The sequence below is a fragment of the Hylobates moloch genome, unplaced genomic scaffold, assembly GCF_009828535.3.
Source record: "Hylobates moloch isolate HMO894 unplaced genomic scaffold, HMol_V3 SCAFFOLD_9, whole genome shotgun sequence".
NCBI classification, from domain to species: Eukaryota; Metazoa; Chordata; class Mammalia; order Primates; family Hylobatidae; genus Hylobates; species Hylobates moloch.
Window position 1 is genome coordinate 71,516,231 of NW_026652284.1, and position 14,723 is coordinate 71,530,953.

At 35.4% G+C, this 14,723-nt stretch overlaps 1 protein-coding gene across 1 annotated transcript in view; it reads left to right on the forward strand.

Moving 5' to 3' along the window:
* The window catches only part of SLC26A7 (solute carrier family 26 member 7), a 142,938-nt gene extending 128,762 nt beyond the window's left edge, over positions 1-14,176 (forward strand). The window contains exons 16-19 of the mRNA XM_032760025.2: positions 9,344-9,444; positions 13,257-13,311; positions 13,396-13,499; positions 13,679-14,176. Of these exons, the coding sequence (XP_032615916.1) occupies positions 9,344-9,444; positions 13,257-13,311; positions 13,396-13,499; positions 13,679-13,735 (317 nt within the window). The 3' untranslated portion in view covers positions 13,736-14,176. The remainder of the gene's footprint in view (positions 1-9,343; positions 9,445-13,256; positions 13,312-13,395; positions 13,500-13,678) is intronic.
* Positions 14,177-14,723: the final 547 nt, after the last annotated feature.

A 14,723-nucleotide genomic window follows, 5' to 3' on the forward strand; every position in this document is an offset into this window, starting at 1 on the left:
AATGCAGAAAGGACTGCTTTCTACTACAAATCAACAAGTGAAAAAAGGCAGACAACTCAATAGAAAAATAAGCAAAAAACATGAACAGACATTTCACATAAAGGGACATTTTCTAAGTTACCAAAATATATACATATAGGAATATGCTTGACTTCACTATTATTATTCACAGCTATTATTGGGGAAATGCAAATTAAATAACTCTATATGTATGATATTGGTCAAAATGGAAAAATCTGACAATACCAAGGATTGGTGAGGATATAGGGCAACAAGAAGTCTCCTTCAATGTTGGTGGTAGTATAAACTCTTACAAGTTGAGTATCACTCATCTGAAATGTTTATGACCGGAAGTGTTTTATATTTTGAATTTCTTTGGATTTTGGAATATTTATTTATGCATTATAAGGTATCTTGGGAATGCGACCCAACTCTAAACACGAAATTAATTTATGTTTTATATGTTTTATATACACCCTATACACATAGTCTGAAGGTAATTTTATACAATATTTTAAATAATTTTGGGCATAAAACAAAGTTTATGTGCATTTAACCATCAGAAAGCAAATGATGTGGACAATCATCTCCGGTTGTTTGGCATTACCATCACTCCTGACTGAATTTATATGCTACCAATAAGCAATCATTTTCTTACATTTATCCACATGTAAGTACTGAACAGTAACAATTATGACATACCATTAAGATAGTAAAATGATGTGTTCAAGGTAACTTATGATGTCATGTTGACATTCAGAAAGTTTTGGATTTTGGAGCATTTTGGATTTTGCATTTTCTGATTACCATCTGTGCATCCACCTTGGAAAACGGTTTGGCAATGTCTTATAAAGTTGAAGATACACATATCCTGTGATCAGCAATTCTGCTCTTAGTTGTACATCCTGAAGAAATGATAATTTATATGCAGCAAAGTACACAAACAAGAATATTCACAACAACATTGTTTGTAACTGTCCAAACCTGGAAATATCTCAGGTGTCCAACTAAAGCAGCAGGTACATATAAATTGTGACATATTTATACAATTGAGTTTTTACTTAATATATTTGTTATATGTTATACTCACATAATAGTGAAAATTATATACATCTTATAAACAATGTTGGGGAAAAAAGCAAGACAAATAAAAACATATAGTAAGGTTCTAATTTCATTCATATAAACTTAGATGAATTAAAAACCTGAATTATATTAATTTTTGCACTTCTAAGACAATTAAAAAAGAATCTCTTAATATTTGTATCTGGAGGAGTTACAAGATTTTTCATAAAATTGCTTATTAATCCCCCAAAACTGGAAATAAGCAAAACACCCATTAGCAGTACAATGGACAAATAATACGTACAATGTTTTGTAAGAGGATAAAATACATATTATAATATCAATTGAATTACAGCATATAATATGTTGTAAATCAATATATGACATAATAAAATAGAATATAAATATATGAATGAACTGCATGGACCCACATTAACATGGATGCATCTCAGATGTCAGCTTTTCTGGTCTTTTCTAGTTTATTGTGGCAAATTTACTTTTACCTGCCCTGTGCTCTCAGAGAACACTTATGTAGTACTAGAATAATACTTATTTAACTTCTTGAGTGCCTTGCTCTCTTTCTGAACTGAAAAAATTTTAAGGGAGTTTCTTACTTCTGCATCCTGACCAGGCCCACTTTGCACAGAACGGTAGCTGATGGGCATGATCACCTTTGCTGGGTCCTCGTGAAACTCTTTGGTACCCAGTGGCCCTTCAATACTTGTCAGACATACTTTATCAGAACACTTCTGACATCCTCCTTCTCTCCCCTCCATAGTTTCCTCAGTCCTCTTATCTCTCTCTCTTGTTCAAGTAATGCCCTGCTGTACTCTCCTATGCTTTAAATGCTGAAGTTATGTGTACTGTGCTTATTTTTTATTTTACATCTTAATTTAATCCCTAAAACCTATAACTTGGTTTCATTACCTTTACATTTTTACTTCTGTGACTCTGATTCTGTCCTTAATTATGTTCGAAATGAATTAGTATTATCTTCATATTGTTTTTTATCTTATGCTGTGAGATAGCCTTTGTTGTATTCTATAGATAGAAAATACCCAGTATGTATGTGCATACCAGACACAATAATAGATCAGGGCATTTTTTCCTATGAGCCAAAGTAGCCTCAGAATCCTCTCAACATATTGTTGTAAGAAGCTACTACAAGTGGAGTTGACATGCAGCTGAGATCTAATTGCCATTCCAGCTTTATTTCATTCTGTGACATAATGACAGATTAATGTTAAATCACTTCTACTTTAAAAAATCCCTCTGTTCTTAATAAATTATAATGGTTTCCTTCTGAGGATCAAGTACTACTCCCTAGCATGGCACCTAAAAGGCTTCCTAATCCTTTCAAATTGCTTTCCTTCTTACCACACATTATACAAGCTCTCTGTCCCAGCCAGACAAATCCATTTATGGCTCCAACATCTAACTTAATCATCTCTGAGTCTAAGCCTCTATTTGGAGTCTCATAACTAGAACCATCTCCCTTTTCTTCCAATCCAAATTTTATAGTTTTTCTGAAGTTTAATAGAGAAGTATAATATATTGAAGAGACACACTTCTTTTCAATCTTGTTGGGGGAAAAAAGTCAACTAGATCCATATAGAAGAATTCTCAGTCAAGTGCAGACTGGGATTCAGTATCTTCACTTGTAAAGTTGAATTCATAGTAATAGTGAAACAGAGAAATTGCCACATGCTTTCATCAATCACATGTTGCCTATATGGTTATAGAGTCATTTTATTTATGCATATTTTACTCCTAACTAGATTTTAAGGTAAATAATGCATTTTTAATTTCCATTGTATTATCCTTCATTGTCCAATGAACAAAATATTTGTATAGCAATTCACAGGGCATTATTCTCAATAACTAAAACAGGTAATAGGCAAATGCTCTACTCTTCATTTTAAAATAATTAAAATAATTACCAGAACACTATTCATTTTACTGATGAAGTTGAGACCCATATGGGAGACTTAACTTGCTCTGGATCATGCAGCTAGTTAGGGGTAGTAGAGGCAGGACTTAAGTCCCTGTTGAAAGTAGGCTGTATACATGAAAGGGGATACTTAAAATTGAGATTCAAGAGGATTGGTCTAAATGCAGCCTGCATGGAAGGAAGCAAGAATGATAGGGTGATAATAATCTAGAGAAGAGGAGTGAAGGTTCTATCTTCCTCTTCTTTGGTCACAAGGTTATGAAAATGGAGACGAAGGACTCAAAAGAGATTTCAGCAGTGTAATGAACACCAGCTGGAACTGTTTGGGAGTTGGAGTAAGGGAGAGAACGATACAAATGATGATTCTGAAACTTTGAAACTCTCAAACTGGGAATAATAGGGAAGCCAGGAAAACAGCTAAAAGGAAAAGTGAGTTTAGGTAGGACAATGGTAAACTTAAGCTAAATGAAGTCATCCAGGAGACATCAAGTGGGTTTTGGGGACTACAGAATAGATCTAGAAGTGATTAAAGGAAGAAAAGACATAAACTGAGTAAGAGAATGGGCAAGAAGGAAGAGATTTAAAAATAGCCCTCTCCCCTAAAAATCATTTCAGAAGGAAAAGATTTATAGTTGAGCACATGATAGAATAATCAAAATATATGAAGCAGGGTTACATCAATTATGAAATGGAAATCATGCTATTTCTCTTAGTAAAAATAAAAATTTCTCAATTTTTAGAGACATCTTCCATTACCACTTTTAGTAGTTTGAGTCTCCAAAACACTTCAGTCAGTTTATGTCAATACCAAGAGGCACTCTGTTGAGGTCTTTCTTAGCATTATGACTTGCTGGGTCTACCTCCACCGCCTAGTCATCTACTTAACTTCCAATCATTATCAAGTCTCAGCTAACACATCACATTCTTCCATTCACTCCTGCATTAATTCATGCTCTTGTTCACTCAGTTAATCTTTCTTGTACATATTGAACATCTAATAAATCCTGGGCACAACAATGAATGCTGGATATTCAACGATGAAGAAAGTAGACATGAATTCTGCCATCACAGACCTTGAAATCTAAACAAGTTCCCATCCTTATTACTCATTTCCCAAATAAATAATGCAGGTATATTAGTTTCCTATTGCTGCTGTAATAAATTGCCACAAGTTTAGTGGCTTAAAATAGCACAGATTTGTTATTTTACAGTTCTAGATGACAGAAGTCACTGAAATGAGTCTGGAGATAAAATCAAGTTTTGGCAGGGCTGCATTCCTTCTAGAGGGTCTAAAGGAGAACTCATTTCCTTGCCTTTTCCAACTTCCAGAGGCCATCTGTATTCCTTGGGTCATAGCCCTGTCCTCCATTCGCAAGCTGCCAGTGTGACATTGTCAAATCTCTCCTCTCTCATCTTCAAATCTCAGAAGAGATGTGGTCTCTTCTGTCACCACATCTTCTCTGACCTCCAACCTCTTGTCTCCTTGTACGACACTGGGCCTACCTGAAAAATCTAGGATAACCTGCCCATCTCAACATCCTTAAATTAATCAAATCTGTAAAGTCCCTTTTGCCATGTAAAGCAACATATTAGCAGTTTCTGGAGATTAAAATGTGTGCATCTTTAAGGGGCATTATTCTGTCCACCACACAAGGTCTCCTTCATCTCCATAGCATTTTCTGCACATCTCCAGCCCTCATCACACTTTAATTTACTAGTTCAACTGACTAGTTTCCCTACCTGATTGTGAGTCTGTTGAGGGCAGTGATCACTGTCTTCCTTGTTCATCATTGTACTTACATTTTCTAGGACAGTGCTTAGAGTAGGCCCTCAATACATCTATATTAGCTGTCTGCTGGGAGGAAGGAAGGAAGGAAGGAAGGAGAGAAAGAAGGAAAGAAATGTTCAATAATATGTGCACATGTTTTCCAAAGGCAATGTTGTGGTTTGTCTTAAATATGTATCTTCTTATTTTCTTGAGAAATTTGAGATATAAATCTACTTTTCAATAGTTAAGTGATATCAACAGAAAATACTTCCTTTTAAAAAATTATGAGTTACTCACAGACTGTCAAGAATCTTTGAAGTATATAAAAAGCACTCTTAAATTATGCAACTATGAATATTTTTTAATTAAAGAAGTTAATGAATATTCCACAGGAGAGAGCTGGCTTCCACAGTCTGGAGTTAATTGCTCACCCACACCTGATGGTTAATTTCTTTCTGAAATGTTGTTTTTTTGTAGATAAAGCCCATCATTTGCCACATTCCACACGGGTATAGATTAGTTGTCTCCTTTGCACATGCTCCAAGCTTACCTCATTTTGCTTAAGGCAGGATATTAGCTGTGCATTCACTTTACTCTTTTCTAGGATTATGTGATTTTTATTGCTCTGGTTGATTTACTTAGGAATTTAGAACACAAGGTTATAGCCATAAAATTAGTGCAATGGCAGAACTGAAAGGATACTGTGTAAAAGAAAACTTTGCTTATTTTTGGAAAAATGTTAGAAATGTCCATTGTATTTAAATTTTCATTTGGGTGAATTGGTAATTTTACCATTAAGACTATGTTTTTTCATTTAGAAGAAAATCATGAATCGCCTCTCTTAAAATAGCTTACTTAAATTATTATCCACAACTACAGGGCATGAGCTTGTTGTTTTGCTTTACTTTATTTTTATTTTTGGATGGCCTGAAAATATACAAATATTTCAATTAAAGGGATAGCACAGAGGAAGTTGGATAAAAAAATAAAGACGAAGCAAACAATGGCATGAACTCACTCTCAGACAATGGAAGGGACATTTTTAAATCACTATTGACAAAGCCCCAAACACTTTCAGAGTTAATAATCTATCATCATGTACATTATGAGATAATTACAAGAAAATAAAGAAAATTGCAAGTACAATTTAAAAGTGAAATATGGTAGGATAGAAAAGGAACAAAAACTTGTTTAAGAATTTTCAATACCTTTTAATCACCATGTTCTAGTCAATTAAATGCAGTTATCAATCTCTCTAAGTAACATATAAACAGATTGTTTTTCACTGTAATTTTTTTTTAAGTTCAGAATGACAAATAAGTTTTTGATCAGCTAGTGGTGGCTTCCTGAAGCACTGAATTGATGGAAATTGTAAGGTCTTGTTTGACCTCAGTGGAAAAAAATATCAAAATTTGTTAGCCATGTTTGCTGTGACTGTGGATAGGGATCATTGAACTCATATCAGACAGTTACAGATAATAATTTATGGAGCATCTTCCAGGAAAAGCAACGCATTGAAATATTTTCCAAACAAAACAACTGCTAATATTCTTTCAGATTACAGTTTCTAGCAAGCCTGTCTTATAGACATTACTATTATGTTTGGTAGTAAATAAATAATAAGGCTTAAATATCTTAGAAAAATTCATAATCTGTTAATTCTTAATATTTAAGTTAAATATGAATGCTAACTTTTTCTGTGGAAATTTTGAACAAATAATCTTAGATTGCAGATTATTTTAAAATATGTACTATTTTATAAAAGAGGTATCATTTGGTAAGAACAAGGTTGTATAAGTGGATAAAAAAGACAAAATTTGATATCAATCTGTGTCATCATTGTTATTTTAAGATGTATTGTCAAATATGTCAGTGGTTTAAGTCTTTCATTTAATCAAAGCCATTGGATTTTTAAAACTTACTGATGATTTTCTTTATATTTAATAAGAGTACCCACCTTTAAGCAGTGATATGCTGGTGAATAACAAACGATTCTTGGAGTGGGAATATAAGGTCGGATGGTGGAGAAGTTCTGATCTGTAGCATTTACCAATTTCCATGGTGTAAATATTTCCACTATCACTGATTTTAAGCTACCAACATGCTGTCATTAAGCAAGGAAGATATATACACGACTGACTTTCAAGAACTGGCATCATCTGGCCCCAACTCATTACTGACTTTAAAGAAACCATATAAATTTTATTTTCTAAAAAAAGTTTGAAAAAGTCAGCATAAGAAATTTTCAAATATTAAGCTCCAATATACATTGTAAACATGATTAGTATTACTAATTTTTAAATCTTACTTTGTAAGAAAACATCTAACTCCCTTATATATATTTTACCTATGTATATTATATAAATTTTTTGTTTTCTCAGAAAGTTTACCTAATATTTAATTGTTAGAGATTTTTATACTGTGAAAATCTAATAGAACATTTCCAAAAATGTATTTATGACCAGTCAACATCCCACTGTTGATTTGAACAAGTACTCTCTGCTTAGAGTATTTTTCTATTTCCTGCAATGTTAATACTTTCCTATTTCTGATAATAAGCCAGGGCATATTATACCTGAAAATATAAATAAAAGCCTCTGCATTAGTAGAGGTAAATTTTATGTTTAATCAGGCTAATAATGAATGATAATGATTACAGTTGAGTGGTCAGTAGATGAGCTATGTTGTGGCTATTTTCAATTTTGCTTGAGGTTCTAGTTTACCATTTCAGGCCTATGGAAACATAGCCTGAATGTCCACTAACCAGTTAGCCCCCCTTGCCCTGGGAGAAACAGCAGAACAGAAGGCACTACTGGAGTACCTGGCATATAGTTGGTCCTCATTAAATGGTTGAATGGGAGCAGAGGGAGTTTGAGATCTTAAGCTGTCATTAGTGTTTGATTAAGGCTGTCCACATGGTTAGAATGTGTACATGTCTACATTACTTCTCCTTTTGGGAATCTGATACATCCTGCAAGGCTGCTTTTTGCATTAAGCCTTCCCTGATTACTCCAAAGAGACTACTCTGTTTTGTAAATTCACATTTTTATTCATTTTATCATTTTAATCATGTCATTTATATACCATTGCTATCCTTGACACTCAAAAGTATTATAAGCTCCTAAAGTAAAGAATAAGACCTCACTCATATTTGTTATCACCCATTCCTTAAAAAAATTACTCCTTAAAAGTTACTGATTATTTAGTGTTATTATCCACTCCTTCTTGAACATAGTACAAACATAACACAGTTATTATTCAGTTAATAGCATGTTCTTGGATTAATAAATATAAATATAGATCTAAAGATGAAACTGAAAACCAAGTCTTATACCCGACTATCACTTTTCAAATACATAGAAATTACTTTGTAGCATTTCTCCTTTTCCTAACAGTTACTGTCATATATAAATTTTCAGTGTACATTTTTTATTTCACTGCTTTTTTTAATCTGTAAGCAGGATTTTATTTATTTATTTATTTATTTTTGAGACGGAGTCTGGCTCTGTTGCTCAGGCTGGAGTGCAGTGACGCCATCTCGGCTCACTGCAAGCTCCACCTCCCGGGTTCACGCCATTCTCCTGCCTCAGCCTCCCGAGCGGGATTTTTTTTTAGTTGCACTATTTCCCTCATATTTTCTCCCAACTTGAGAAACAACCACAGTCCCACTTTTATGTAGCCACTATACAGAAAAACCTTGAATATTTTAAATGGCAACGCTATTTAAATTAAGAATTTATTTTTTCAGGGAATTTCATAATAATTAATGAATTTGAATTTAAGTGATAGACTTTGCCTACAGTGGTGGGGGAATCAGCATATGTGATCTGCTCTGAGAGCCACATCACTCCTTGGAGGGACCCCAAATGTGGCCTGTCACTGTTAAGAAATAGGTCATAACATGTAAGGAAATCGTGGCCCTAAGAATATCAATCAAAAAGAGGTCATGAACTCCTAAGTAAAATATTGTTGTTTTCATCAGGTAGATTCAGAGGCTGATTTACTATGAACTGAATGAAGCTTAATTTTCAGGGCCTGTCATATAGATCCCTTCCAAGGCTGTGGGACAAGCCCTAGCAATGGAGTTTTTTTTTAGTGTGATTCCAAAATTGTATACGCTTCAGGCACCACAAAGCAGGGCTCTACTCTGGGCATACCTATTAAGGAAACATTGTGATATTGTGGAAAAGGTACTATTCGGAATGTCTAGAGACTTTGCTTCTGTCTGTGTTTAGCACTAACTTGCCAGATATCCTTTAAAAATTATTTAAACTTTTAAACTGAACCTCAGTTTGTCCATGTATGAAATGATATTGGTAATTAACCTATTTTGTCTTCTTCTTTGAGTCATGTCATAATCACCTGAAATTGCATTCCAGTAATACAAAATCAGAGAGTTCAGGAATAATTAATAATTTACTGAAAAATGTAAAAATTAGAAGTGTTTAGAATTACTGTTGTTAAACATGAGGCCACTGTTACCCTCCCACCAGTCAACAAAGCCAGCAAGAGAAATCTCTTAAAATTCTCCCTAACTCAAGTCTCTGTTTCTCTTACAGAAGAAGCTTCACAGTCCTGCCCTAGTGAGAAGTGTTCTTTAATCCTGGATTGCAGTGGATTTACCTTTTTTGACTATTCTGGAGTCTCCATGCTTGTTGAGGTATTTATGGAACTTATGTTTAAAACTGTTTCTTCCCTTTTGTTCGATAACAGGGGTTTTCACCACCTTCTCTCCATAGTCTTGAGCCTGCTTGTTGCAATACTCATCTCATCCCATTATTCGCAAAGGACGTAGAACTTTGCCTCCCATCACTGTAGATTTGTTTTCAGGAGATCCTATTCAGCTTCTAGTTGTATGTATGTGTGAGGGTCAGGGATAAGAATATTTGCATGGGGTAGTCAGAGAGAACAGTACATAGACTTGAGATACAGTGGCATAGGATCTCCTAGGCAGTCAATTTACAAGGATTCTAGGAAGGATAAAAGCCCATTCTAGAGCACAGGCTGCATAAGCAAGTGCCTTGATGATGTCAGGAGGTTTTCTCTCACATCATGGTTGGGTACAGTTTGACCTCATACCATTTCTGGTCTCACAAGCAGTGCCCAATGCAGAGGCTTTTCTCTGTTCTCTCAGGCAATGGTGCCTCTTTCTCTACCCTATGCTCGCCATGTGGTTTCCATGATCCAGGTATGCAAAAAATAAAACTCCACTTATGGCTTTAAAACTGACATAGCTTCCAAACCCCATTTCCATAGATGGAAGAACACCTAATTTTGCCAATTCACGGAAAACTCAGACACTTCTAAGATTTTTTTACCTCCTTTTTTTTTTTTTTTTCTGAGACGAAGTCTCGCTCTGTCGCCCAGGCTGGAGTGCAGTGGCGCGACCTCGGCTCACTGCAAACTCTGCCTCCCGGGTTCACGCCATTCTCCTGCCTCAACCTCCCGAGTAGCTGGGACTACAGGCGCCTGGGACTACAGGGCCCAGAAACTGCTTTGCGGCAGAAAGCTGCCATGATCGGAGGGCTCACCCCATTTGTCCACCTTTCTCAGGAAACTCAGCCACCCTGTGCTGCCCTGCCTGGTGCCGACTGTCCAAACACGGTTATTGTATATTTTTGTCCAGTTGTGTACTTCTTTGTGGAGGAGGGGATAGTCTTGTATTAGTTACACATCATGGTCAGAAAGTGGAAACCAGACATTGACTTTTAAAGGGTTCAGATCAGTATCCTTGAAAAGGTCGCATGTTGTGGACTGGGATTGTTTTCTTGTGGCGTAGCACACCTTGTGTCTGTATTCATTTATATCTTAAATTTACTTGGAAATGTCCAGCCTTTCAAACTCAGGATAGTACAAAGGTCAACATTACTGTTGCTTTCCTATGAAGATATGGGTGGGAGTGTGTGGAGGGGAACTGCTTAGTATGTGGAAGCCACAGCATAGTCCTAGCTGCATTACACTAGCTAAGGTGTGGGGGAAATCATCTCACTTGTCTAGATCTCAGTTTATTCATTTTCGAAAAATGAGGCGGCGATTTTGTTTCAGAATTGGCAGATATTTCGAAAATAAATAAATTGTTTAAAACAATTGAAGTTTAAGTATCAGAGGCCTGAAATCTAGTGGCTATTTTTAGCAAGTCGCCCTTTCTCCCCACGTAGTATGTTTTTATTTTCTTGTGGTTCACTATAAAACCTTTGCACAGTTGGACTTCTTAGGATTCAACCTGAATACTTCGTGTTTTCTTCTAGTTGAACCTAAATTGTAAACACATGGTTCCTCTTCACAGGAGGGCCTCTTGTATTCGGCATTTTTATTTACTCTGTGTTCCTAAAGTCTACAAGAGTCTCTTATAATTGTGTGTTTAAGGCTCTTCTGGGGTGCTCATTGAAAATGCAGTCTTCTGGGTTCTGGTTCTGATCTAGGAGCTTCATTTTAAACACCCATAGGTGATTCTGATGCAGAGGGCTCAAAGATCCTGTTTTGAGAAACACTAGACTAGGATTTTTTTTTTTTTTAACTGGGAAAGGCCAGTATGTTTTTTTTTATTCAATTCCATTTTAAATTGGTTTCTGAAATTATTAGCTTCTTTCTCTAGATATGACAAACAGGACTTAGGGTTAATAAAGAAAGAAGGAGAAACGGTTACCTACTCCCACTAAGTTTAGGATCCAAGGCTGACAATTCAGAGAAATTCAAACAATCTTGGCACTGGGCATGTTGAAAAAAGACTTATTTTTCGTCATTCATCTTAGTGGTTTTAAAGATTTGTACACTGGAATGACAGGATCAATCAACTGATGCAATTTATTTTTAAATTGGCATAAAATGACATTCCCTTAGCCAGGTGTGTTTTATCTATATCTAAAAAACCAGCAGTTTTGTATCAGTTTGCCCGTTTAAATTTCCTTATTATTCCTATTTTCTTTATTTCATTATGGTTATAGTAACAGCGTGATCTATGTTAAGAACATAGACTTTAAAGATAGACTAAGCCTGGTTCCAAATATCATCCATATACTAGTTCTGTGATCTGGACTTAAGTGTTTACTTGCTTTTCTGTAAACTGGAAGTGGAAATTCCCCCTTCATCAAGTTGTTGTGAGGCTTAAAAATGATGTATTGCATATAAAGCACCTAAAAAAGTGTCTAGCAGTTAGGAAGAACTCAATAATGCTAGTTTCTGTTAATTTTTCTCATTTTAAAAATGTCATTTCTTAAAGTGTAAATAATATCATTGCATATTATTTCTTAGTTCCAGCCACCCTGGAAGAAGGTTCAGAGTAAACAGCCACAAGGACTCTTCAGCCCTGCATGGCTTCATGCTTTCTAACAACACTCCTTGCACTGTTTTCTTAGTTGCTTTGGCATAAGAAACGTTCTCTTGGGAGTTGTAGGTTGAAGGAAGTAGGCTGACTTCTCTTTATTCTTTTACTTGGGACATTGAGGAGGTCAGTGAACTGGAGATTATATTTATCAGCATCAACAAACCACCCATAGCAATGTGTTTATGTTTCACTGAGCTTAAGAAAAAGTCAAACACTGAGAGGTCACCTTGAATTAATCATTTTAACTTACAAAAATGGGAGCCATTTATTCAATGGCAAAGATGCAGTCCATGTTTTTTGGTGTTTTCTCATTTATGCTCCATAATATATCTCCTATTATTTCACAATTCTTCTCACATAGAAAGAACTTCTTACTGCTGGAAGAATGTGAATGAAATTTTGAATGTACAATGTGCACCATTAGAATATATTGTAAATGCACCTTTCTATATTTTATGTGTAAGATACATCACTATTATATAACGAAATCCATCCTCTGGTAACTAAAACGCCTAAATTTACTTTTACAGAAGTTCATAGACTGACTTTGATTTGGGTGAATTTAAGATCAGAGCCTTTAATAAGTTGTTTCTGCTTGAGATTTTCTAGGACTTAAAAGAGGCCAAACAAATGAGTTAGGATCTCTCATCTTGCATTCCTTTTAAAATGGAAGTTGGGTAATCAAACTTGGCTTGGATTATAGTGAGGTTCTCAATTTAACATTCACGCACCGGGTTTGTAGAGCCCGTGAATATATGCAAATTATTGTAAAATATTAAAGCAAGCAGTAGGTCAGCAGCTTTCTTCACTTTCACAAATGAGTCCTTGTCTTCTATTAAAAGAGGCTGAGAACAATTTTATATCATTCTTATAGGGCAGCAAAGGCACTGTTTTTACTTTTATTAAATGATGTGGAAAAGGTAAGCAGTCAAATTTAGCTGCAATAAAGGTAGATGCCCTGCTGTATTAATCTTAGTCTTTTAGACACGTGCCAGATTATGCCTGACTGTGTAACAATGCCTCCCTCTGGTGGTTTGACTTCATAAACATCGGCTTTAAAGAAAGTTTGATTTCTTCTGAAGCCCATCGTATTTCCTCCTGCTGGCTGTTCTGAATTAATTGTGGGTATCCTATTTTAATTCTTCCAGGTTTACATGGACTGTAAAGGCAGGAGTGTGGATGTATTGTTAGCCCATTGTACAGGTAAGAGAATGTCCCTGACTAACGTTGAATGTGATTTTTCTGCACTTCCACATGTATTCTTCTATCACTTGTGCTTTCTTGTAGCTTCCTTGATAAAAGCAATGACGTATTATGGAAACCTAGACTCAGAGAAACCAATTTTTTTTGAATCAGTATCTGCTGCAATAAGTCATATCCATTCAAATAAGGTGAGTTGATTAAGTTGGCCTGAAAGAGTTATAAGAATATTCAGAATATAGAATCGAAGCTTTGCGTCTTTTATATTAGCTTATTACTCCATTGGCATCTAAAATCTGTTAGCCCCCCCACCCCACCCCACCTCAGACTTTCTATTACAAGTAAAAGAATTTTTCCATTCTTTTTTTAGGCCAGTTATAAACTGTTGTTTGATAACTTGGATCTTCCAACGATGCCACTGCTCTGAGGATTGGGCGGTTGCCTATCAATTGCAAATGGCTTACTTGTACAACAAATGTTTCTTCCAGGATCTACTGTCCTGGGGATTTGAATCCACTTTTCTCAAATATAAAAACTCTAAATATGGCCTTATAAGTTTTTTCTGCTCTGATATCTTGCCTCTAAGCTTATGTTGCCATCTTTGGAAATATTATTTGCAGAGTCTAGTGCTCACATGATCTGAAGTGTCAAAGTTATCTTACAAATGCTGGGCTTATGGTTTAGTTTTACAGCTGTTCTTAGAGCTTTGATTTCCTACAATTTTTCCTTGAGTTTTGAATTGTTTTTCCTTTCCTCATCCCTAGAATAACATTTGGTGCCTCGCAGAGTCATCCCTATTGTATACAATCAGAACAGTATGTATTTACAAAATAATAACAACACTATTATTATTATATCTAAATATTGAGTGCTCTCGTTATATTCCAGGAATATTCTAAAAGCTTTACTATGTTGTTTAACTGAATTTGCCATGACCTTATGAGGTAGATACGGTAATTTAACCCATTTTTAGAAACAAGGAAACTGACCAGGGAAATTACACCATCTGTAAGTGGTAGAGCTGGTTGCAGAGTCAGCAGTTTGACTTTGGACCTGGAGCTTTGAACTGCTCTACTCTGATGCTTCAAAAAAGGTTCATTTTTTTTTGGCTTAGCTGGACAGCTTGCTTCAGTTACTACTGTTCTTTTACTTTGGTACCAATTTGAGAGTTGAGTAAATAGCACATACTTATTTCTTCCTCTTGTATTTCAGAATTTGAGCAAACTCAGTGACCACAGTGAAGTCTGAGACCCTTTTGTCGCAGTACAGCTCTTGTCTTTACCAACTGCCTGAAGAGGCCATATGCTGGCATTTTGCACAACTTTTTTGTTTTTTAGATCCTACAGATGACCTCTGCTACAATAAGTGTGATGTGACTTAGTAACTGCATAGCAGTTGGAAAGAACTGCCAACTT